This window comes from Gadus chalcogrammus, chromosome 5 (assembly GCF_026213295.1).
Source record: "Gadus chalcogrammus isolate NIFS_2021 chromosome 5, NIFS_Gcha_1.0, whole genome shotgun sequence".
NCBI lineage: Eukaryota > Metazoa > Chordata > Actinopteri > Gadiformes > Gadidae > Gadus > Gadus chalcogrammus.
Genome location: NC_079416.1, coordinates 20,152,716 through 20,173,527, shown reverse-complemented (window position 1 = coordinate 20,173,527; position 20,812 = coordinate 20,152,716). Strand labels below are relative to the sequence as shown.

Genomic DNA, 20,812 nt, shown 5'->3' with positions numbered 1-20,812 from the left:
ATATTAAGCGTTCAACACACAAATATTCTGGTCACGCAGATTACTTCTTCTCATTCTATTTCTATGTTTGGACGCTTGGCCACGCCCAGGTCTGACGTCATCGCCCTACCTGCCGTCATAGGCTCCGCCCACAGCGCAGAGGCAGGAAGACGGCTAACCGTTAGCGCGATAATATCACACAGAATCCGACAGCCAACCCACATATCACAGAAAAAAAGACCGAAACCTCGTCAGCTGCTCGGTCGCAGTGCCTCCACGACGTTTTGCGAACCCGACCCGTAGCCACCACTACGCGGGTACAGCCTGTTCTTTCCCGGCTTGACTTCCATACATTTGTCATTAGCCGTAACTAGCTAGCTAGCGCTAACTTTTACCCTCGTTTCGACACCCGGACCGAATACTTTACTCAATAACTTCTAGCTCACGGAAGAAGAGACATCGGTCGCCTGGGGCTCGTCTGTGTTAGTGTTTTAAAGTAACGCCATGGGTTCCCGAGCGTCCACGTTACTCCGGGAAGAGGAGATCGAGGAAATCAAGAAGGAGACGGGCTGTAAGTTTCTCACACCAGTCTAGAGTTCAATGATAACCTTTGCCTTTTTGTCTGTCATGTTATAAACCAACGTTGTTATTGGAGATCTATGGAGTAAGTTAACGTTTGATTGCGTTGTGATCGATACGGTATCGGTCAAGGTGTGAACGACAAAGTGCAGATAGTGGCACTCTACACACAATGCCCACAGGCACACTGTGTTTGGACGTATTGTGAGTGATGCACGTCGTCTTGTGAGTGGTTTCCACCCGTGCTGGTTGTAAGCTGATAACATCCTTGTGTTCCCCGACCAGTTTCTCACAGTCAGATCACCCGCCTGTACAGCCGCTTCTCCTCCCTGGATAAAGGGGAGAACGGGACGCTCAGGTAAACACTCTCCCTGGTTGACGTAAAACACAATGACAATGTTTAAAACGGCGGAGGCATAACCTCAGTCCTATTGTTTCCTAGTCCTATGTTGTACACGTTTTCCTATTTGTATGTTTTTAACATTTGTATTGTCGGTGAATCTCGGGTCATGCTAGTCTTAGTTGTTATAGGGTTCATGAGATGATGATCAGCAGACATTTGAGAACGTGTTGTCGGTTTCGGTTGACTTTTATGTCAGCAAACTATGCTTAATTTCGCGCCTGGGATTAATGTTGAAACCTACATGTTAAATTTATTCGTCTTGTTTTGGCATCGTTTGTCTTTAAGGTGCACCGTCTAGGCCAGATATCTCTATTCATCTGCTAGTTCGTAATGTGTAACTCATTGTGTGTGTTGGTATTTAAACTTGAAGGTTTGGTTTAATGTTCGCTCAGGGCAGGCAGTGGGCTGTCGTTGAAAGAACAGGTAATCATTAAGTATCGTAGAGTAGCGGTCACTGCCCCCCCCTCACCAACCCCGTCTCCCTTAGCCAAAAGAAGAGGACGTCAACGGGGTCGACAGGCTTACCGTCTGAATGCTAATCCCTGTTTCCTCCTGCGTGACTTGTCTTGTTGATACAACATGTAACCATGCCTGGCTGTCCTTGCGGTGAAGCATGTGGGACGTGTTGTGTGTGGAAGTCGCTGCTGTTGGTGTCTTAAGAGGCCAAGGTGACTCTGAGTTTAACAGTTCATCCGTTGACAAAACAGCGCGGTGGTAAATCTCCACGCCGGTGGCGCTCGTTGGCACGGCGACACCCTCTCATCGACCCCTTTTGTGGCACTTATACTGGAACTGCCTCAAAGTCTCCACCGTAAACAGTATTAGTAATACATTTAATTTGAAGGGGCCCTTCTCGGCACTCAAGGACACCGTACAACGATACACAAAGGTCCTTAAAAGGAAACTACGATAAGATAAGGAAAAAATAATAACAATAGTAAGAGACATGGCAATTGGCAACAAATGAAATGAGCAGTTTTAAACAGATGTGTTTTGAGTTGTGATTTGAAATGGGGGAATGAATCGATGTATCTGAGTTGGGGTGGAAATGAATTCGAGGTGAAGTATTGTGATACTTCAATATGACATGTTTCTTATGTCAAGAGTAAATATCTATAAAGTTGTGGGCTACAATAGGGTATCTGTAGACAATGTTGGCGTCACCTGATGGCGGTTATTATGATGTCCATGTGCTCCTTGTCTTGCTGGGTGTGAACGTTATGATGAAGGCCTTCTACGGCACGTGTCACAGTCTTTATTTAAAGATTGTCATTGTTGGTCGGTGATGTCATCGGATCTAATAGCTATGACTCATGATTCGAGGAATGATCCTTTTCTGTGGAACTACATCTCCTGAGAGGTCCAAGGTGAACTTTATTGTCCTCACAAAGTGGAGTGTTTGGCCTGGGCGTTCCCCAGATGCTGCAGACGCATTCAATTGAATTCAATTATATTATTATATGTAAAGCCCTTTATCCCAGGTACAGCCTCAAAGGGCTTAGCAGGCCATATATTTATGACACACTCCCTGACCCTAGCCCCCCAGAGGGCAAGAAAAAAAACTCCCTTAAATAGCAAGGAGGAATCTAGAGATTCACCAACTCATAATCTCATTCCACATCCAGAGACGTTAGTTTTGATCATCATCATGAACTAAAGGTAAGATGAGAAGATCCGGACATTCATTGTTCCCAGATGGGCTATTCCTCCTCAGTCGTTCAGTTTTCCTAATCTTCCCCATCGCAGCCGAGAGGACTTCCAGCGGATCCCGGAGTTGGCCATCAACCCGCTGGGCGACCGGATAATCAACGCCTTCTTCCCCGAGAGGTGAGCGCCCCGCCCCGCCCTGCCTGTCGCCCCCGTCGGCTGCGGTCCTGGTGGTCCGTGTGGTTCTAAGAATAGCCCACCACGGACCCCAGTACCAATTAGCCCCGGGCTCAGCCCCGCCGGGGGAACTCCACGGGCCGGTTTACCAGACCGCTACGAGGAGCGCCAGGGCGGTCTCCTCCCGAAGCGCACGCTTTAACGGCGTATCCGTTGGTCCTGCAGGCTTGTTTGTGAACTATATGAGGGGTTGGCGGCCGGTTCTGAAACTGTAGTTTTATGGCATGTTTCGTTATGTTTCCCTGTAAAGCCAATCCCCTGGAAGGGTTTGACTTGCAGATGGGCTTTTAAATGGTTTCACATGGGCCCTTGGGGTTGGTTTGAGTGGGAACAGTTATTAATTATCCGTATAGTCGCTCACCAGCTTCCGCAATAGACTCAAGACTCACTTGTTCAGAGTTCACCTGGACTCTGCATAGCTTCCCCCCTTACCCCCCCCTCCCCCACTCCCTTTTAAGCCCTTATTGTAAGTTGTACGTAGGGCTGCTCGATTATGAAAAAAATCATAATCACGATTACTTTGGTCAATATTGAAATCTCCATTATTTTGAAAAACATTATGCATTTATTAATAATTTCTCAAAAAACAACAACTTTGTAAATGAGAACTTTGAAATTTTCCCTTAAAAAATACACAAAATGTTCCAATAAAAAATAATTTCCAGATATGTATCCAGCTGTTCTGCAATTTCTATAAAAAAAAACAAAAAACGTCTCAACTCGATTATATTAGTTTGGTGATCGTTTCAGGCTAAAATCAAAATCGCGATCAAAATTCATTTAATCGCCCAGCCCTAGTTGTATGTCCTTGCACTTAAAAATAAAACTTAGTACTGTGTAGCATCTTATGCTAGCTAGCTTTGTTGTAAACAGGGAATGGGTAACCCTAACAATTGTTAGTGCTTTACACTTGGTTCTATGAACAGCCTTACTGTACCAACAGCGATATATTGTTGTTTCTCTGTCTTCTGATAAATGTACTTATTGTAAATCGCTTTGGATTAAAGCGTCTGCTAAATGCCCCAAACGTAAACGTAATAGCTTTGGAGTCCGAGCCAGGGGTTCAGGGGAATATTTTGTAAAGGTCTGTCTTCAAATGGTCCTCAACCGGTTTTGTGTTGGCTAAACAATAGACGTTGACCTAGCGAGATGGAGCAATGTCAGTGGTGTCCATGGCAACCGTCCAGCTCGATTGGACCTCCAGCGGCGCGCGTCTCTGGCGGTTTATCCTGTGACTGCGCCGCCCTGTGCTGGCCTGAGATTCGAGCGGTTGTGCGGGTGTGTTTCAGTGAGGCCCAGAGACATCAGCTGTTGTCTGGGTGTGTTTCAGTGAGGCCCAGAGACATCAGCTGTTGTGTGGGTGTGTTTCAGTGAGGCCCAGAGACGTGAGCGGTTGTGTGGGTGTGTTTCAGTGTGGCCCAGAGACATCAGCTGTTGTCTGGGTGTGTTTCAGTGAGGTCCAGAGACATCAGCTGTTGTGTGGGTGTGTTTCAGTGTGGCCCAGAGACATCAGCTGTTGTCTGGGTGTGTTTCAGTGAGGCCCAGAGACATCAGCTGTTGTGTGGGTGTGTTTCAGTGAGGCCCAGAGACGTGAGCGGTTGTGTGGGTGTGTTTCAGTGGGGCCCAGAGACATCAGCTGTTGTGTGGGTGTGTTTCAGTGAGGCCCAGAGACGTGAGCGGTTGTCTGGGTGTGTTTCAGTGAGGCCCAGAGACATCAGCTGTTGTGTGGGTGTGTTTCAGTGAGGCCCAGAGACATCAGCTGTTGTGTGGGTGTGTTTCAGCGAGGCCCAGAGACATCAGCTGTTGTGTGGGTGTGTTTCAGTGAGGCCCAGAGACATCAGCTGTTGTGTGGGTGTGTTTCAGCGAGGACCAGGTGAACTTCCGGGGCTTCATGCGGACCCTGGCCCACTTCAGACCCATCGAGGACAACGAGAAGCACAAGGATCACACGGCCAGCGAGCCGCTCAACAGCAGAACCAACAAGCTGCTCTGTGAGTCCCCACGACCTCCCACCAAACCATGGGTGCATCTTTTTATAGCACCGTATCAGGTCTCTGTTAACTGAAACTCACGGGTTGGTATCACGCACCGCTTCATGCAATACCGACCCTTCCCCTGTGCAACTTTAGGCTTTTCTTAGGTTGATTAGCCTTTTTTGTTTTTTTGCGGTTAGAAAAAAATACCCCTTGCCTTGCAACAGAAATGTCACAGTACAGGAGATTCCTGTTCGACCGCACCCATCTGAACTGCGAAACCCAAACCTTCAGCAAACAGTGTTTCTGATTGTCGCCCGGTGCCCGTAGGACTGAAGCCCCTGCCATGTTCACCGCTCCGTGTGCCCCGTGTCCCACGTGGCGTTTGACTTTAAAACTCTCTGACCTTCCCCGTTCCTTAGTTGCCTTCCGTCTCTACGACCTGGACCGAGACGATAAGATCTCCCGAGACGAACTGCTCCAGGTAAGACGTGGACCGAGGCGGTGACCCGCCGGGACATCGTGACCTAAACAAAACCTTCTGTGGCAATCTTAAACACACCTTGTACAAATCATGTCAGAAACGACACACACGCTTCCCAGGAAAAGCCTTGTTCCGCTGTTTGTTCCACGTTCCAGGCGGTCTGTGGTGATGTCACCTCCTTTAATAACACCAGACTTTCATTTTGATTCAGGGTATGATCTGCTCAATGCAGGGCAGACTTTGGCCCCAATCAGCTGATAATGATGGGGTTTCTCTTGTGTCACTTCAGGACATGAATCTCCCGTACTCCCATATCTGAGTCTTCCTCCCATCACCTTATCAGCCCCGGTCATAAGACTCCAAACACCAAACACTTCTGTGCTTTGGTTGTGGTCTGAGAGACGGGTTTGTCCAGTTTGAAAGTATTGGGTCGTGTGTGGATTCAGTGATTCTAGACTCTTTCCTCCAAAGCGAGGGGGACCTTGTTTGATCCACGTCATTAAGGAGCAGGTAGGAGTTGGGGTCGTCTCCCTCAAGAACACCTTTAAGGTAGACTTGAGATGGGAGACCGATCCCAGAGTCTTCGGCTTGGAGTCAAACTATTGTTTCCCCCCTCCCCCCCCCCCCCCCCCCCCTCCCCCTTCAATTCAGTTGTATATTTGTAAAGCCCTAAATCACAGGTAAAGCCTCAAAGGGCTTGACAGGCCATATATTTATGACACCCCCCTGAACCTAGCCCCCAGGAAGGTGAGCAAAAACTCCCTTAATTAGCAAGGCAGAGATCTTGAGAAGGACCGCAGTGGCGGGGAGCCCTCCTTCCAGGGATGGCCAGGAGTGCAATGGGTGCCCTAATGGGGACGGTGTGCTGGCCCGGCTCACCATCTCGCTGTCCCCTAACGCTGTCCCGACTGTCCCAGGTGCTGAGGATGATGGTGGGGGTGAACATCTCAGACGAGCAGCTGGGCAGCATCGCCGACCGCACCATCCAGGAGGCTGACCAGAACGGAGACAGCTCCATCTCCTTCAACGAGTTCATCAAGGTAACCTTTCCTCGTTCCCTTAACGAGCTCATCCAGGTAACCTTTCCTTGTTCCCTTAATGAGCTCTTAAAGGTAACCTTTCCTTGTTCCCTTAGTGAGTTACTGGTGCCCTTAATGAACTCGTCAAAGGTAACCTTTCCATTGTTTTCTTAATGAGCTCATCAAGGCAATACCCCGTGTTCCACCAGAGATGGCGCTGTCATCGCTGGTTGACTCTTAAAGAGTCCGGTCACTGTCTCCAATTGGGGCTCGAACCCAGAACCTTCGGTCAGCGAGTCTCAAACCCCTGCCGTCCCCTCTGCCTGTCTCCTCCAGGTGCTGGAGAAGGTGGACGTGGAGCAGAAGATGAGCATCCGCTTCCTGCACTAGCGGACACCCCGCCGTATCCCCCTCGGACCTCGCTCCATCTCACCAATCGATTCTCCCCGAGGTTGCCTAACCCCCGCACCGGACACTATGCGGGCCCCCTGCCCCCTGCCCCCCCCCCCCCCCCCCCCCCCCCCCAGCGTTAGCTAGACACCGAGGTAGACGTGTATGTTGAGTTTCTGCCTTCACTGTGCTCCTGAACAAAGGGGAGGGGTGCGTGGGTCTCGGGTTGTTGGTTCTTGTAAAGCTGTCACCGTGTATTGTCCTTCGCATCCTGCTGCCTGCCCCGTTCTGCACAGATGCTACTTTATTTATTAGCTGATTGATCTCCGATCGGGTGGGGTGGGGGGGGGGTGGGGTGGGGGGGGGGCGGGGGGGCAGCATTGACGTCATGGTCGCCAGATCGTATCGCCGTCACGGTCTACAATAAGTAGGCGGGAAAATCATATTTTCCGGCCGTCTTTCAAAGCATACCCCGAACTGCACTTCAGGAACAGCACCCCCTCTTGGGAAAACGGTGTCACTGCGACGGGCTTTCCTGATTGACTGAAATGGTGACGAGTGACGTCGTCCGCCAAAACAGTAGCGATCGAAAGTGGCATCACCGGGCACCCTTGGGTGCTGTCCCTGAAGTCTTGGGTTATGATTGTTTTTTGTGTTGAGGGTCCGTAAGCTCTTCTGTTGGTCGCAAAGCACCCGTTCTTTGTCCATATAAATATGCAAATGTGGAGCGCCACCGAGCCTGGAAGCCCCGCCTTCTGTCGCCTCCACTAACCATCCTTTGTCTCCTTGGCCATTTCAAAACCTACCCTTTTGTGACCTCACACATGGGAGGCTCCTCCCACATTCATGACTGCAGTGTGTTTGTGCGTGTGTGTGTGTACAGCTTACCAGTCGGTACAGCCCACCAGTACCGTAGACCTGCTGTAGGGCGACCCTTCCCATCATGCATGATGCGGACGGACACGCCCACCTGTGATGTCACTAAAGGGCTCCACGTAGCTGTAGATGTAACGGCTTACCGAACACGCAAACGCACAGTAGCTCCCCCCCCCCCCCACCTCCTCCAGTGCCATGCTCGCTGGGTTCACCCCCGGCGTCGCCAACGCTCCCCCGGGGAATCTACGGGGGGGGGGGGCTCACCCTGCTACTGCCAATAGATCGTGGGTCGCTTTAACTTTAGTGTGTTTAGGACTGCAACCCAAAATCAACTCCTGTCCACCGCAGTGGGCCCTACTCAGCGGGGGGAAGAGAGAGAGAGGCGTGTGAGACTCTCCACACAGTAGATGTTAGGTGGAACCTAACTTAACTGTGGGTTGGTCGGGACGAAGGCCGCTGGAACCAGTAAAGACCGGTCGTGGTTTAAAGGTATTAGTGAACGGTGGATGTCTCTCTTCTTCACACTCTCCCCCCCCCCCCCCCCCCCCCTCTGCCCGTCAACAATTAGTATGTCGTTTCGGGCGTGAAAACAATGTTGTCGATTGTATGCATTGCTAAATATCGGTCACATATTAAATAGACTAATTACAGGTACTAAAATAAATTTAAGTACTTGGGGTATTAGTTCTCTGTAAATGCCAATATGCTCAACCGAACGTGCAGTTTGGTTTCATTCTTATTTTATGTGATTGTATAAACTTTTTTGGGCATCATGCTGGATATAAAAACCTGTTTTATTAATCGATATATGAATATCAATCGAATATAATATCATGTTAGTCTATGTATCAAAATGACTTATGCATTTGATTTGAATAAAAAAATAAGTGCCACGCTACTTGTGTCTTATTTACTGTATGAAGACTGTCCACAAAGATAAAAAAAAAAAAATCGAAGGTTTTCAAAACCTCTTGTCTGCGCAGACCATGCAGTCACGTGGACCTTTCTATGTTTACATATTTCTATGTTAAAGGCGGGCTCGGCGCATATGATTGACATGTTAACCGCGCAATCGCTATAGATGCCCGTCAATAGTTGTACGGGTGTAAAGATGGCGTAGGCAGCAGGGTGCGAGAAGAACGGGGAGAGAGGAGATAATCTCCTCTGTGGCCTGCCGGGGCTCCCGGACTGCCCAGTATGCTCCTCTAAATCAGGGTGGTCAAGTGCTGGTCCTCCTGCCGTGAACTAAAGCAGTATTTCCGTTTGGTTAATCGAAGGATGTCCCTGAAAGACCCAGAGACACCTAACCTTTGTTTACCAGTGTGTGGTTAAGCTGCAGCCCCCCCAGCCCACAGCAGTGATGATCGGAGAATGCGCTCTATGCAGCTGGTGAAGGAACCGTCTTCAAGGTCAGTGTCTCACCCTCGATTCTCCCCCGCTCAGCGTTGTTCGGTTTCTGGACGATATGCTGAATATGATTATGATGGTACGTCTTTCAGTTTAAGAAGCGGTCCATGGAACGAGATGTCCGCACCCCCACCCCCCAGAGCCAGACCCTGCCCGCTGGACCCAGGGGAGAAGAACCCCCGCTGCCGTAACCATGAAGAACCAAGACGGGGACCACTTGGAAAGGTGTGCTCAGGGATGTATTTCGGACACTAACCGCTGCCGTGATATCCAACCATTTGTCAAATGGGGCAGATACTCGTAAAATATCCAAGGCATATTCTGGGATTTTGACAGTAACGGGTTTAATTTCCATGTATGCGTTCAGTGTCACTGTGAGTGCAGACTTCGTCTTTGTCCATTTGTGTGCATCCCATGAGGTCCTGTTCAGATGTTTTTTCTAAAGCTATTCTCAACTTTGGGTGGGGGGTGTCATGTAATGGGATTCACAGGTTTTATTAAAATATTAGAATGAACTATTATCTACCAAATTTAAAAAAATAAATAAATCTAAATGACCACCCTTTTTCTCCGAGTAACAACAAGACACGACATACTGTAGCAGCGATCAAGGCATGCGGTGGAATCTGACGCATAGAAACTGTAACATGCTTTTGCACTACCTCATAGGAGCGATGGGTGACCTGCATTGGCGTCTTTATGACGGCGGGTAGTGGGAAATGTAGCGCACACACATTATGCAATGAAACCGGTGCCCACGCTTGTTGAGAAACCACGTCACCCTTCACCAAAAATGGGTTCTGCGGGTGTTCTGGGTTCGCCTGTTACACACCTGAGAATACCGCATGCCCACAATAACCAACTTTAGTTTTTTTTTCTCCCATATCACCTTTTATTTACCGTGTGGAAATTGTGTCCGTTTTTGTACTTTTATTTACTCCATGTAGTGGGAATTTTGGGGAAATTGGAGATACTGCTTGATACCATCCCCTCTGATTTATGCATCCATGTCAAAGCAAAGTGTACACAAATATGAGGCTTTTCCTCTACTGCCTTGCTCTGTGGTCGGGTTTCCATGGAGACGTTCATACCCAACTGGGATATTTCAGCTTTGTTTTCATTGTTATTCTATTTAATTGGATACACACACTCTCTATCTCTATCTCTCTATCTTTCTATCTCTCTATCGGGCTTTGTGCAATATTTTACCTTAACTGTCATGTTGTTGACCAAACTGTATATTGTATAAACAAGTGACGAGTTGTTTGAAAGCAACAAAATCACCAACGTCTTCCATTAAGATATGTATAGACTCATGTGCATTTAGAATATTTAGGGGGGCCGTGGTGCCAACCATAGTAGCCATGCATGGTCAGTTGTGATGCTTGCTTCATGAGGTCTAGTCGACGCAAACTCTAGACCCAGTTTACAGTGATTCAGTTGGGGGCTGATTGGTAATCTGCATTAAAAACGACTGTATTTTTCAGCTGGCTTTCAGTAAGTTAAATGATAAGAACTGGAGATCTAGTGTGAAGAGTGCATCATTTAAAAAACAATTTGTTTTACAACTATAGATTTGCTGAGCATAGAACTTTTATAGATGGCCCATAAATTAGCTGGACAGCATTCAGGCACGTTTCAACTAGAATTGCCATTTGTTATCGCATGAAGGCCAAAAACATCTGGAGTAGCAGCTGATGCCACAGCAATGGAACCGTCCATGCCAACTGTCATCATCTTGGCCTTTTATAGGACTTAGTAGCACTGTAATTTAAGAGTTAAGACTCATCCTCATGGGTCCATTTCTAGCAGTTAAGTTAGTCACCATTTCCCCATGTATATAGTATCATACTTTTGTATGCATTATATTTTAATCCATATAATTGTATTTGATTAGAGGTTTAGGAGCAATAACCAATAGTAATGCATGAGTTTAATTCCCGGGTATACATGTTGAAATGATTGTAATGTAAAATGGAAGGGATCCTCTCACCCCTATTGGTTAGTGCTAGCATGTCGACAGTGTTGAGAACATGTTACATTTCACTTCATGCAGTGCGATCCGAGTCACAAGATATAACCCCTTGCTAGCAGCTAGCCATCAAGTGAAGAATGCACTAGCAAAGGGCCAAGCTTTTTGCTAATGGTCTTGCTCTACTTACCGCCAACTGTCAAACTGCACAAACTGTTCAGTCCAAAATGATGGAAATAAGTACAATTTCTTGTAGCAGGGTTTCAGTCCCCCCCAAAAAACTGTAGGTCTTCATTTGACCACTGGCCTAACTTATTACTGGTTAAAGAGACGTTTCTTTCTGTGTAGCAGCCATCATAATCATCCTCATCACTATCAACAAGGTGTTCGAAAAAGTAATTCTCAATGTGGGGATTTATAATCCAAATGTGTGAAGTACAAAACTTGAATATGTGAGTTAAACAAAATATATGCATGGCTTAGCAGAAAAATGAATGATTCGTATTGCATGCAATAATCCAACATTGTAATGTGAAAAAGTACTTGATGACCCTAAAATGTTTTTTTTTTTCTAATCAAATGTTATGAAACTTGACATGTAGCGCATAGTGGTTTGACTCAACAGCAACATCCATAAGAAGGTGAACACCATTTACGGTGGAGTTAGTTGGATAGGAAAATACGGTTGGAGTTTGTATCTCGATGTTGGGTCAAACACAGTAGCCACACTGTGCCCCAGAGTTTTTTTCTGGTTGACAGGAGTCCGTCTGTTCTGATTGAAAGTGTAAACTCTTGTAGACAGGAGAGGCGTGACATCACTTTGTTGGGCCCCGTGGTACGCGGAACCAGGTGGGACTCCGTAGTAACTATGCACTCCTAAACTGGGCATGCTCCGTGTGCGTGTGTACCTCTTGTCTGGTTTTGTATTTACAAAAAAAGTATTGTTATCAGTATCTAAAGAAAAAAAATCCAGCAATAAAAAGCAGCATGGTGCCATTAACAAGACTTGTTTGTGTTATTTAAATGTGTTTTGAAGTAGAGTACATAGTGGACTAAACAGTCCCACCCAAGTCATAATCAGAATGTGGATTTAATAATACAATATGTACAGAACTGAAAACATATACAAAACCGTGGACACAATAGTCCAAGTCGTAATCAGAATGGGGATGTACTTATAAAACATGACCGGAATAGTAAACATGAAAACATACAACAACGGTTGCATTTTACACAACTGGCTTACAGAGACCCCAGCTCACACAGACTGTCGTGAAGGACAGACATGTGATCAGACTGGGCTCGGAACGCCTTGATCGCCTGCGGACGTAGAAGAGTAGATGATCAGTTCAATCTTCTTTTCATCCCCAAACAAGCAGCACATCATGGCTATAATTGAAACAACAGCATCGCTGGTCCCACCTCGGTGATGCTTTCACTGATGGGCTTCAGGTCAAACACCACGTCCAATGCCTTCACCATTTTACTCTGCTCAAAGATGTAACTTTATAAAACAAACAAACAAACACAAAAGCAGGAGTCAATGAGTGAAATGACAAACTGGACCTGGACGGCAAATATCCCTTTGGGGGAAAGGGGTTATCGATGGTGCTTACTCCACGACGTGATGTGTTCGTTGACATGACAAATTTACTTCCAGGATTATTATTCCGACTTTTTGGGGCAGTCACCCCCTTTTTTATTTATTTTTCTCGAGCATCAGTTATCCCCACATCCTTTAACCTTATCTGCCAGTGATGTCAATGTCCTAATGGAAGGCCCATTAAAAATATCTACTAAACCACCCGATAATCATACCGGGTGCCCCAGAGGTAGGGAAAAGCGGTTTACCAGTTGATGTTTTCCTTATGCAGGAGAAAGACGGATCGCAGCATCTCAAAATGCACTGGCGTCGAGTCAACGACGGCTCCAATAATGCATTGGCAGCGGGAGCACTCCAGGGCTCTGTGAAGACTGCAGGACAGGCCATTCGTATGCAAACGATGCTTACAAATTTAAATCACTCATCTACATGTCGATGGTCTCGGTTTTGGTGCAGTCGATATACCCACCAGTTTTTTAATCCACGATCCATTATCGACCCTGTCTTATCACTGAGTGAGACGGAGTCTGTTACTCCTAAAAAGGAAAATAAATATTCATGTCATCAATTATCTTTCTTCCTCAAACAGAAAAACGTTGATCCGAGGGCCAGCTCTGATGATTGACATCGTCCACAGAACAAACTAGTTGTTTAAATAATCTCACATTAACTTTGAGATTTTGTGGCGGTCCCATCAAATGTGTTTTTATTTGACCGTCTTGGGGTTTTAGTTTGCAATGACCGCCTCCACGAAGCATATGAATGCCATTTATAATAGCAGTACTTGTTTTTCGGTCATTGTTTACCAATTCGTCTTGAGAGGGTTTTCCCTTGTGGGGATAGCCTAGGTCACTGTAGATTTACCTTGATTTAGGTTTTATCGGTACTAAAACTCTTGAGTTCTTGACCTTGCGTCAACAAGCCAGCTTTTACCAGGGCTAAAAGCCTCTTGAGATTAAAGTCGACTTTGCAAACGTGCCCATGATATTGCCGTGATCTAACAACACAGCGGCAGCAAGTCACAAGTTGTCAGGGTCCGGGACAAGACAACACATCAACCGTGCAGGGTGTTAGCTAAACTTACTGACGATCATGATGGAGTCCGTCCTTTTGAAGTCCCCGCACACGGCCAGAGAGTCTCCCAGCACGGTGCTGCACCGGTGACAGTGGAGGGTCATCAGGCAGGACCCGAGCGTGGGCTTTTGGTCCTTACTGTCTAGCACATGCAACGACATGTCTGCGTCGAGCTCCATGTTAAACGTTCAGCCTCCTGTCCGACTCCTGACTGTCAAAAGTTACTTTTATTTTTCTTCGACGCGTATTCATATGTCGTGGGGTACGGTTGCTCACTGCCCCCCTTTGGCAGTTGGGTGAGGGTGCGAAATCACTATCCATAAAAAAACACAATAATTATATTTTCCTATTTAGACATTACTGCTTTTGTAAGTTTTCTCCAATATGACCAAATTGCATTTTTTACACATCTGAACACGTTGTTGAAAACATGCAGAATATGTGAGGTTTATTCTGGAAATATTGAAATATATTGAAAATGCAAGCGCTGTGATTGGCTCGTTGACGAAAGCGGAGATGTACTTCCGGTTACGTAAACGAGCCAATCACAGCGCTCCTGCGGCTGTGTTTTGAATCAGAATTTAACCGCCAGCAGAACGATCCACGATTCAGTTTGAAGTTGTGCAGTTTCTTCCCAAGAACCACTGATAATAACACATAGAGATGGATCTGGACGCTATGAAATACCCAAAGCTGCGGAGTCTTGCGAAGGAACTTGGACTTAAATCAAACATGAAGGTAATGAAAGCGTAAACTGTAATCTGTTTTAAAACGGCGTTGGCTTTGTGTTCGTGTGTGAGCCCTCCGCCCATTGGTTTCAAGCGGGCCTAAGCCACACATAACATGCTGCAGTTTGGACAGTTGATACTTATTTGGTGATACACCCATGATTGTGGCAGGGAATGAACCGTGCGTTTGTGCATTCAACAGGCCGATCGTCTGCGGATCACCATCAAGCAGCACTATGAACAAGGACAGCAGCTGAAAGAGGACCAGGTAAGAGAGCTACGAGAATACTTTGGGATAAGAGGTGGAAGGGAAACTATACACCTCTAAACAGCCAGTTGGAAATCTTAACAGTGGGCAGCACTTTGTCTCTCTCACACACACACACACACACACACACACACACACACACACACACACACACACACACACACACACACACACACACACACACACACACATACATACACCACAACACATGAGAACTCTGCATAGATCTCTCCGGCATTAATCACTTGATTACTTTTTTTCCGATGCTTTCAGTTTACATTAATCCTAATTTATTTCTTCAGGTCATGGACAGTGTGGACCTTGGCGCACAGGAGGACGTGAACGCCAACCTGGCAAGCGTAGGAGACGATCCAAGCACCAAGAAGTCTCTGTTTGTGACCAGTCGTCGCGGGAAGACGACCAAGAGGAAGATCTCTGATGGGGAGCAGCGGCTCGTCACAGCTGAGGTGAATATACACAGTAGGAGGGGAATTGGAAACCTTCCAGTTAAAACATGAAAGACGCAGGCATTGGAAACCTTCAAATTCAAATGGGCCCGTTGTAGAGTGTGAATGGATGGTAATGCCATTGTCTTCTCCGTCCCTTTTATCTATCTTGTAAATGTGTACTTGTATTTGGTGTTGTTTAATCTGTCCCCTCCACACTGAGCACTCAATGTGCAGCCTCACTCAGCCCCAGAGTTCAATAAGACTTGGCCAGGTGAGGCTGCCTGAACCAGCCATCAGCCGCACACACACTGCCACAAGAGGACAGGTTTTATTATTAAAGGCTCAGGAGAGCAAGCTTTACCCAGCGCTACTAACCCTGAATCACTACCTTACTCCACGTGTTGGCTTTAGAGTCGTATGCCGCTTTTCCACCGCACATGTAGCTCGACTCGACACGACTCGACACGGTAGCAGCGCGGGTGCTTTTCCACCGCAAATAGTACCTCCGGGACGTGGGCGGGGTCGTCTGCGCGAAAGGGCCGTGACGTATTTTTGTACGCGACGCAAACAACACCTACGTAACCCACACATGGACAGAACCCACATAACAACAATGGAGAACATCGATGCGATGGTATTCGTGTTCGTATTATTAGCTGGCATGTTGAAGAAGTGGAATATGTTGGCTGCGGCGCTACTATGGCTGTTCTATCGTTACCAGCATGGTTGCCATGTCGCTCTCGTGACTTCGTCACACTCTCTGGCCAATCAGTGGCCGGCCGTCTGCCGACGTCACCTTTTAGCATCGGCTCAGCCGCTTGGAACCTAGAGCGAGGCGGTACTAGAAAAAGCAGCCACTTGAGGTACTAGATCGCGGTGGAAACGCAAAAAAGGCGAGCTGAGTCGAGTCGAGTCGTGTCGAGCTGGTACCATGCAGTGGAAAAGCGGCATTAGACTAGTTCAAAGCCAGCTTTATTGTCAATTCCAAAATATGTGCCAGACAAATAGAGGAATCTAAATTGCATTTGTCTCTGACCTACGGTGCGATAAGTACAAAAGGATAAAATTGGGTAAATTGAATAAAATAAAAAGTCTAAATGGTGCAAAGTATTTCTTAAGAGAGCCAAGGCAGCTAAACAATGATTGGTCTATGATTGGTTCTGGTCAGGTGGAGCCAGAGACCGGGGTTCTGGATGAGGGAGGAATTGCCAAGAAAAGAAGAGTGTCCGCGACCACAGAACCCGAAGAGACTGGCCCTGTGAGCGAGCAGCAAGCCGAGGTCCAACCAGACCCAGCAGCCTGCGATCAAGGTCAGTGTTTGGCTATGTGGGGCATGAAACCCTACCTTTGGTTGAAGTGTAGGGATTCTCTGTGCATTTGCCTTACTGCTGAGTTCTATACTTTTGTTTGTTGTTAACTGCACCAGTCCCTTAATGACTTGGATAGGTTACGTGCTTAACAAACAAAAAGCATTTGCATGAACGACATTGAAAACGAAGATTTATTTTTACTCAACATATGACGGCGCTGTCTCCAGTCCATTCAGGCCTAATCGCTCGCATGTCCCAACGTTTCCAGGTACAGGAAACGATCCAAAGGTGGAAGTGGCCGGAAGGATCCCCCGCCATGCAGGGCTGATGAAGAGGAACAAGCCTTTGATGAAGGCCAGCACCCCCAGTAAGTTATCCACCTGCTACCACATTTACATTTAGGGCATTTAGCGGACGCTTTTATCCAAAGCGACCTACAATAAGTACATTTGTCAGAAGGAGAAACAACAATATATCGCTGTTGGCACAGTAAGGATGTTCATAGAACCATGTGCCTAACACTAACAATTGTTAGGTTAACCCATTCCCTGTATACAACAAAGATAGCTAGGATATTATGACGCTACACAATACTAGGTACTATTTTTAAGTGTAAGGAGCTACAACATACAATATGTGCGTAAATTAAGTTCCAGGACGTACAAAGATACAATAAGTGAGTAAGATGGGTGTGGACTGTGGAGGGGCGATTAACTACCTGAAACCTAAACAGGAAGATACAATTAAGGAAAGGCCAACGTCGGCAAATAAAGGTAGAATCATTCAAAGTGGTATATTTCACACAGACTTCAAGAAACTCCACGAGGCCCACTTCAACCGGATGGAGTCCATCGACTCGTACGTCCAGAGGAAGACCAAGCAGGAGACGGCTTTAAAAGCCGCCTCCCAGGACCTGAAGGTAAGCAGCCATGATGCACCGGGGGAGTCGTTCATTTTTTTGTCAGCCTGTGTGTAATCGTTCCGGTTGTTTGTTAATGTTACTTGTGGACTCTGTGTCTATAGGTTCCTCCAAAGAGCGCTCTGCCGAAGCCAGCTGATGTCAAACCACAACAGCTGGTATGTCCGCCAACAGCTTCCCAGTCATGCCAGAATAAATACAAATCATTTTTGGGGGAGTACTGAGTGTTGTCTTTCATCCACGAGATGGCGCCACATTGTAGGTCTACTTTGTGCGGGGCGATTTTGGACTAAAAATTTAATATCTGATTATTGATTTTAATCGGGTTTTCTTTGTAGAAGTAAAAAAAAAAAAGTCAAAATAAATAACACACATCTCCCACTCGGCTGCGTGCCTCAGTTTGAGATGTTGGAATAACTGTGATGTGCTGATGCTTATGGTGGCCACAGTCGTACCATTAATTCAAATTACGATTAAAAAAAACAAACGATTAATTGCCCAGCTCTCGGCCTACTAGTGCTACACCTAGTGATTGACATGTCTCTCTCTCTCTCTGTGAAGGTGAAGCTGTCCCGGTCCTCACTGATGAGCCCCGCGGTGCCCAAGCCTACCGCTGCCCAGGACGAGCCCCGGGCTAGGCGGGCGGTCCAGAGAGAGGCTTCCTTCAGACCCTCCGTCCTGTCCTTGCGCAGGATCAACGTCCAGTCAGTAGCTCCCTGTTCCTCGCACGCCTCGCTCTTTCGTTGTTGCAGTAAACCCTTTCATACGCATGCGCTGGATCAAGATTTAGGTTGGGGAATCGAACCCGGAACCTTTCTAAGAAGAAATCCGGTGTAAAATGGATCTGGGATATGTTGAGTACGAAAACGAGTTTGACTGTTCGTTTGGTGGCAAAAAAAGCGCATGTAGACGCATTCTTAAGTTGGTTCGTTTTTTTGCCGATTCTACCAAAACGCTATAAACTTGGAACGATGGGGCATATGGTAAAAACTGAATCGCTATTTTAGACCACTTAAAAGGCTAGAATTAGCCTGACAATGGGCTTAAAATATAAAACGTGACATTGATACATTTGTGAGTGTAGATTGTTTATTAAAAATGACAATTTGTACTCACAATACCATCAGTAGTTCACCCGTCGGTTTTTGTAGTATCGGCTAAAAACAGGCAACTTAAGAATGCGTCTACGTGCGCTTTTTTGCTCCCAAAAGAACATCCCAACTCGTTATCATATTAAACATATCCCAGATGCATTTTACACCGGATTTCTCCTAGATAGTAGATATTTGATTAAAAAAATCCCGATACCGATTCCTGAACTTCAGTATACTATCGGCGCTACCAAGTATATTACGGTGACCGTAATATACAGTAGTAATCGGTTCACTTACTGTCAGAACTATTTTTTTCACATTCATAATCTATAACCCTCCCCCACCCGTGTGCAGGTTCTCCGAAGCGACTCTCGACAACACATCCAAGAAGTCCCAGCTGAAGACCCCGACCCGCCTGACCACCTGTGTGGCCCGGCGCGCCTCGGGAAGGCCGACCGGCGACAAGCCCTCCGTCACCAAGAGCTCCAACACCTCCGCCTCCAAGACCCCTGGTGAGCTGACCTGTGGCCCGCCGCGGCCGAGCGCACCGTGTGCCAAGCCGCCTTGCAATGCCCGAGTTGAGCACAAGGGGGCACCGTTCACATGTTGTCTCACAAACGGGAACAACCTTTTTTTGACCAAATTCAAAACTTCAGAGTTAATCAGTTAAACCGATCTTTGAATATCATTGGTATATTTCTATGAAATCGGTGGAAGCCAAAAATGGTGAGCCTTCTCAATACTTTGCTTTTCTTCTATTTTTACAGGGGCCTTTGTTTTCAGCGGGAACACAAGTTCCTCCGTCACACCCGGGAACAACAAGCCCAGCTTTGACCTGAAGGCCAGCCTGTCCAAGCCTCTCTCCTACAAGCCCCATACAGGTAGGTCCAAGACACTCCTACAAGCCCCATAGTGTAGGTCTCTCTCCTATAAGCCCCATAGTGTAGGTCTCTCTCCTATAAGCCCCATAGTGTAGGTCTCTCTCCTATAAGCCCCATAGCGTAGGTCTCTCTCCTATAAGCCCCATAGCGTAGGTCTCTCTCCTATAAGCCCCATAGTGTAGGTCTCTCCTATAAGCCCCATAGTGTAGGCCTCTCCTACAAGCCCCCTTGCGTAGGCCCTACTGTGTTACCACGACTAGTTTGGCCGACAACCTGACTCTGCTTTCGGTTCTGGTTTGATACATTAATGCATTTTCTTTCACAGGCAAGCTGAAGCCCTTCGGAGACGCAAAGGAAAACGCCGCGGCCAACACCACGGTGGTCCAGTTGCACCAGAAGAATTACAAACAGCACCAGGTTCAGACCAGGTAAGCAGCAGGGAAACTGGTCGTAATTGGACTATTGTTTGGGCGGCATGTGGCTCAGGAGGTAGAGCGGGTTGGCTGGTAACCGGAAGGTTGCTAATTCGATCCCCGGCTCCGCCTAGCTGCGGAGCGTCGAGGTGTCCGTGAGCAAGACACCTCACCCTAACTGCTCCTGACGAGCTGGCTGTCGCCTTGCGGGGTTTGAGCATTAAAGGGTTTTGATTTTGTGGTGACTGGGATACATCCACTGCACTGTGGTGCAACAGCAGCCGGGACAGGTGTAGCCTTCAGACCGTCCTTCTCACTGAGGCGATGTGGGACGGATGGGGTTAACGCTGTACCTGCCACTCACAGGGAGGAGAGGCGGACCAAGCAGACGCAGGGCAGGAAGCAGAAGAAGGAGAGCGCTCTGGGAGCCAGACGAGGACTCGTGATGTCATAACCGCTTCCTGTTTGTAGAATGCAAATCTGTACAGCATGTCTCTTTTTTCTTGTAAATATTTGCCTGTCCGTTCTGGACTTTCACGTCACGCGTCATCTGGGTTTTTGCTACCAGAAATTGGATTAGTTTTGTAACTATTTTGTATTTCGGAAAAAAAGAAGTTGCTGCAGCTTTGATGTCGTGACAATTTTAGCGTCTAGAGTAGTCTTATGTTTTGCTGAATGTTTTTTGCCCTTAAAAAATACATGTTTTTAATCTATTACTGGACGTTTGTATTAAACTTTTTTAAAGTTGACTGTGGGTTTGAGTCTTGCACTGAAAAACAGTGACCGGCCAGAAATCCTTATGTAATGAATGTCCCAGAGGCCATTGTTGATAGATCTAAAGATTCATAATAATTGCGTCCTCGTTAAAATAAAAAAATTAAAATAAAGAGCTCAGTTTATGCTTGTTTGAATTTTATGACCTATCAACGTTATAATTTAGTCATGTTTGCCCATACTAAAGTGTCAAATAATGACGTACATGCATTGAGGCGTGTTCCCTGCTGACTGGCTGGGGTGGCTGTGCAGAGCGCCTAACACTAGGGACGCCGGTCGCCATTCACTTTCCGGAATTTGTCTACGTAGAACAATCCCGATTTTCCATGTGTG

The 20,812-nt window shown here is 46.9% G+C and overlaps 3 protein-coding genes across 3 annotated transcripts; 2 read left to right on the top strand and 1 right to left on the bottom strand.

Moving 5' to 3' along the window:
• Positions 1 to 99: 99 nt before the first annotated feature.
• On the top strand, positions 100 to 6,818 carry chp1 (calcineurin-like EF-hand protein 1). Its single transcript, XM_056590913.1, has 7 exons — positions 100 to 550; positions 844 to 916; positions 2,708 to 2,788; positions 4,709 to 4,836; positions 5,241 to 5,302; positions 6,220 to 6,342; positions 6,658 to 6,818. Exons 1-7 carry the CDS (start codon positions 484 to 486, stop codon positions 6,709 to 6,711), a joined length of 588 nt encoding a protein of 195 aa, XP_056446888.1. The 5' UTR covers positions 100 to 483; the 3' UTR covers positions 6,712 to 6,818.
• Positions 6,819 to 9,727: 2,909 nt separating this feature from the next.
• Positions 9,728 to 13,920, bottom strand: oip5 (opa interacting protein 5). The gene is made up of 5 exons (XM_056590917.1): positions 13,654 to 13,920; positions 13,039 to 13,105; positions 12,818 to 12,940; positions 12,389 to 12,470; positions 9,728 to 12,286 (listed from the first exon to the last, which is right to left on the bottom strand). Exons 1-5 carry the CDS (start codon positions 13,820 to 13,822, stop codon positions 12,209 to 12,211), a joined length of 519 nt encoding a protein of 172 aa, XP_056446892.1. The 5' UTR covers positions 13,823 to 13,920; the 3' UTR covers positions 9,728 to 12,208.
• Positions 13,921 to 14,193: 273 nt separating this feature from the next.
• nusap1 (nucleolar and spindle associated protein 1) lies at positions 14,194 to 20,600 on the top strand. Its single transcript, XM_056590856.1, has 12 exons — positions 14,194 to 14,381; positions 14,574 to 14,639; positions 14,942 to 15,106; positions 16,257 to 16,398; positions 16,667 to 16,765; positions 17,205 to 17,317; positions 17,422 to 17,475; positions 17,879 to 18,021; positions 18,766 to 18,923; positions 19,179 to 19,292; positions 19,618 to 19,720; positions 20,072 to 20,600. The coding sequence occupies exons 1-12, from the start codon at positions 14,307 to 14,309 to the stop codon at positions 20,157 to 20,159; spliced, it is 1,320 nt and encodes a 439-aa protein (XP_056446831.1). The 5' UTR covers positions 14,194 to 14,306; the 3' UTR covers positions 20,160 to 20,600.
• The last annotated feature ends 212 nt before the right edge of the window (positions 20,601 to 20,812 follow it).

Coding starts and splice junctions, on each gene's coding strand:
- oip5 (XM_056590917.1), bottom strand. CDS start 13,822: ATGGAGCTCGACGCAGACATGTCGTTGCATGTGCTAGACAGTAAGGAC. Junction 12,941..13,038: donor GATCGTGGATTAAAAAACTG/GTGGGTATATCG, acceptor CCTGTCCTGCAG/TCTTCACAGAGCCCTGGAGT. Junction 12,471..12,817: donor CATAAGGAAAACATCAACTG/GTAAACCGCTTT, acceptor TGTTTTATAAAG/TTACATCTTTGAGCAGAGTA.
- chp1 (XM_056590913.1), top strand. CDS start 484: ATGGGTTCCCGAGCGTCCACGTTACTCCGGGAAGAGGAGATCGAGGAA. Junction 551..843: donor AATCAAGAAGGAGACGGGCT/GTAAGTTTCTCA, acceptor TTCCCCGACCAG/TTTCTCACAGTCAGATCACC. Junction 5,303..6,219: donor CCCGAGACGAACTGCTCCAG/GTAAGACGTGGA, acceptor CGACTGTCCCAG/GTGCTGAGGATGATGGTGGG.
- nusap1 (XM_056590856.1), top strand. CDS start 14,307: ATGGATCTGGACGCTATGAAATACCCAAAGCTGCGGAGTCTTGCGAAG. Junction 18,924..19,178: donor CTCCGCCTCCAAGACCCCTG/GTGAGCTGACCT, acceptor CTATTTTTACAG/GGGCCTTTGTTTTCAGCGGG. Junction 19,721..20,071: donor CAGCACCAGGTTCAGACCAG/GTAAGCAGCAGG, acceptor TGCCACTCACAG/GGAGGAGAGGCGGACCAAGC.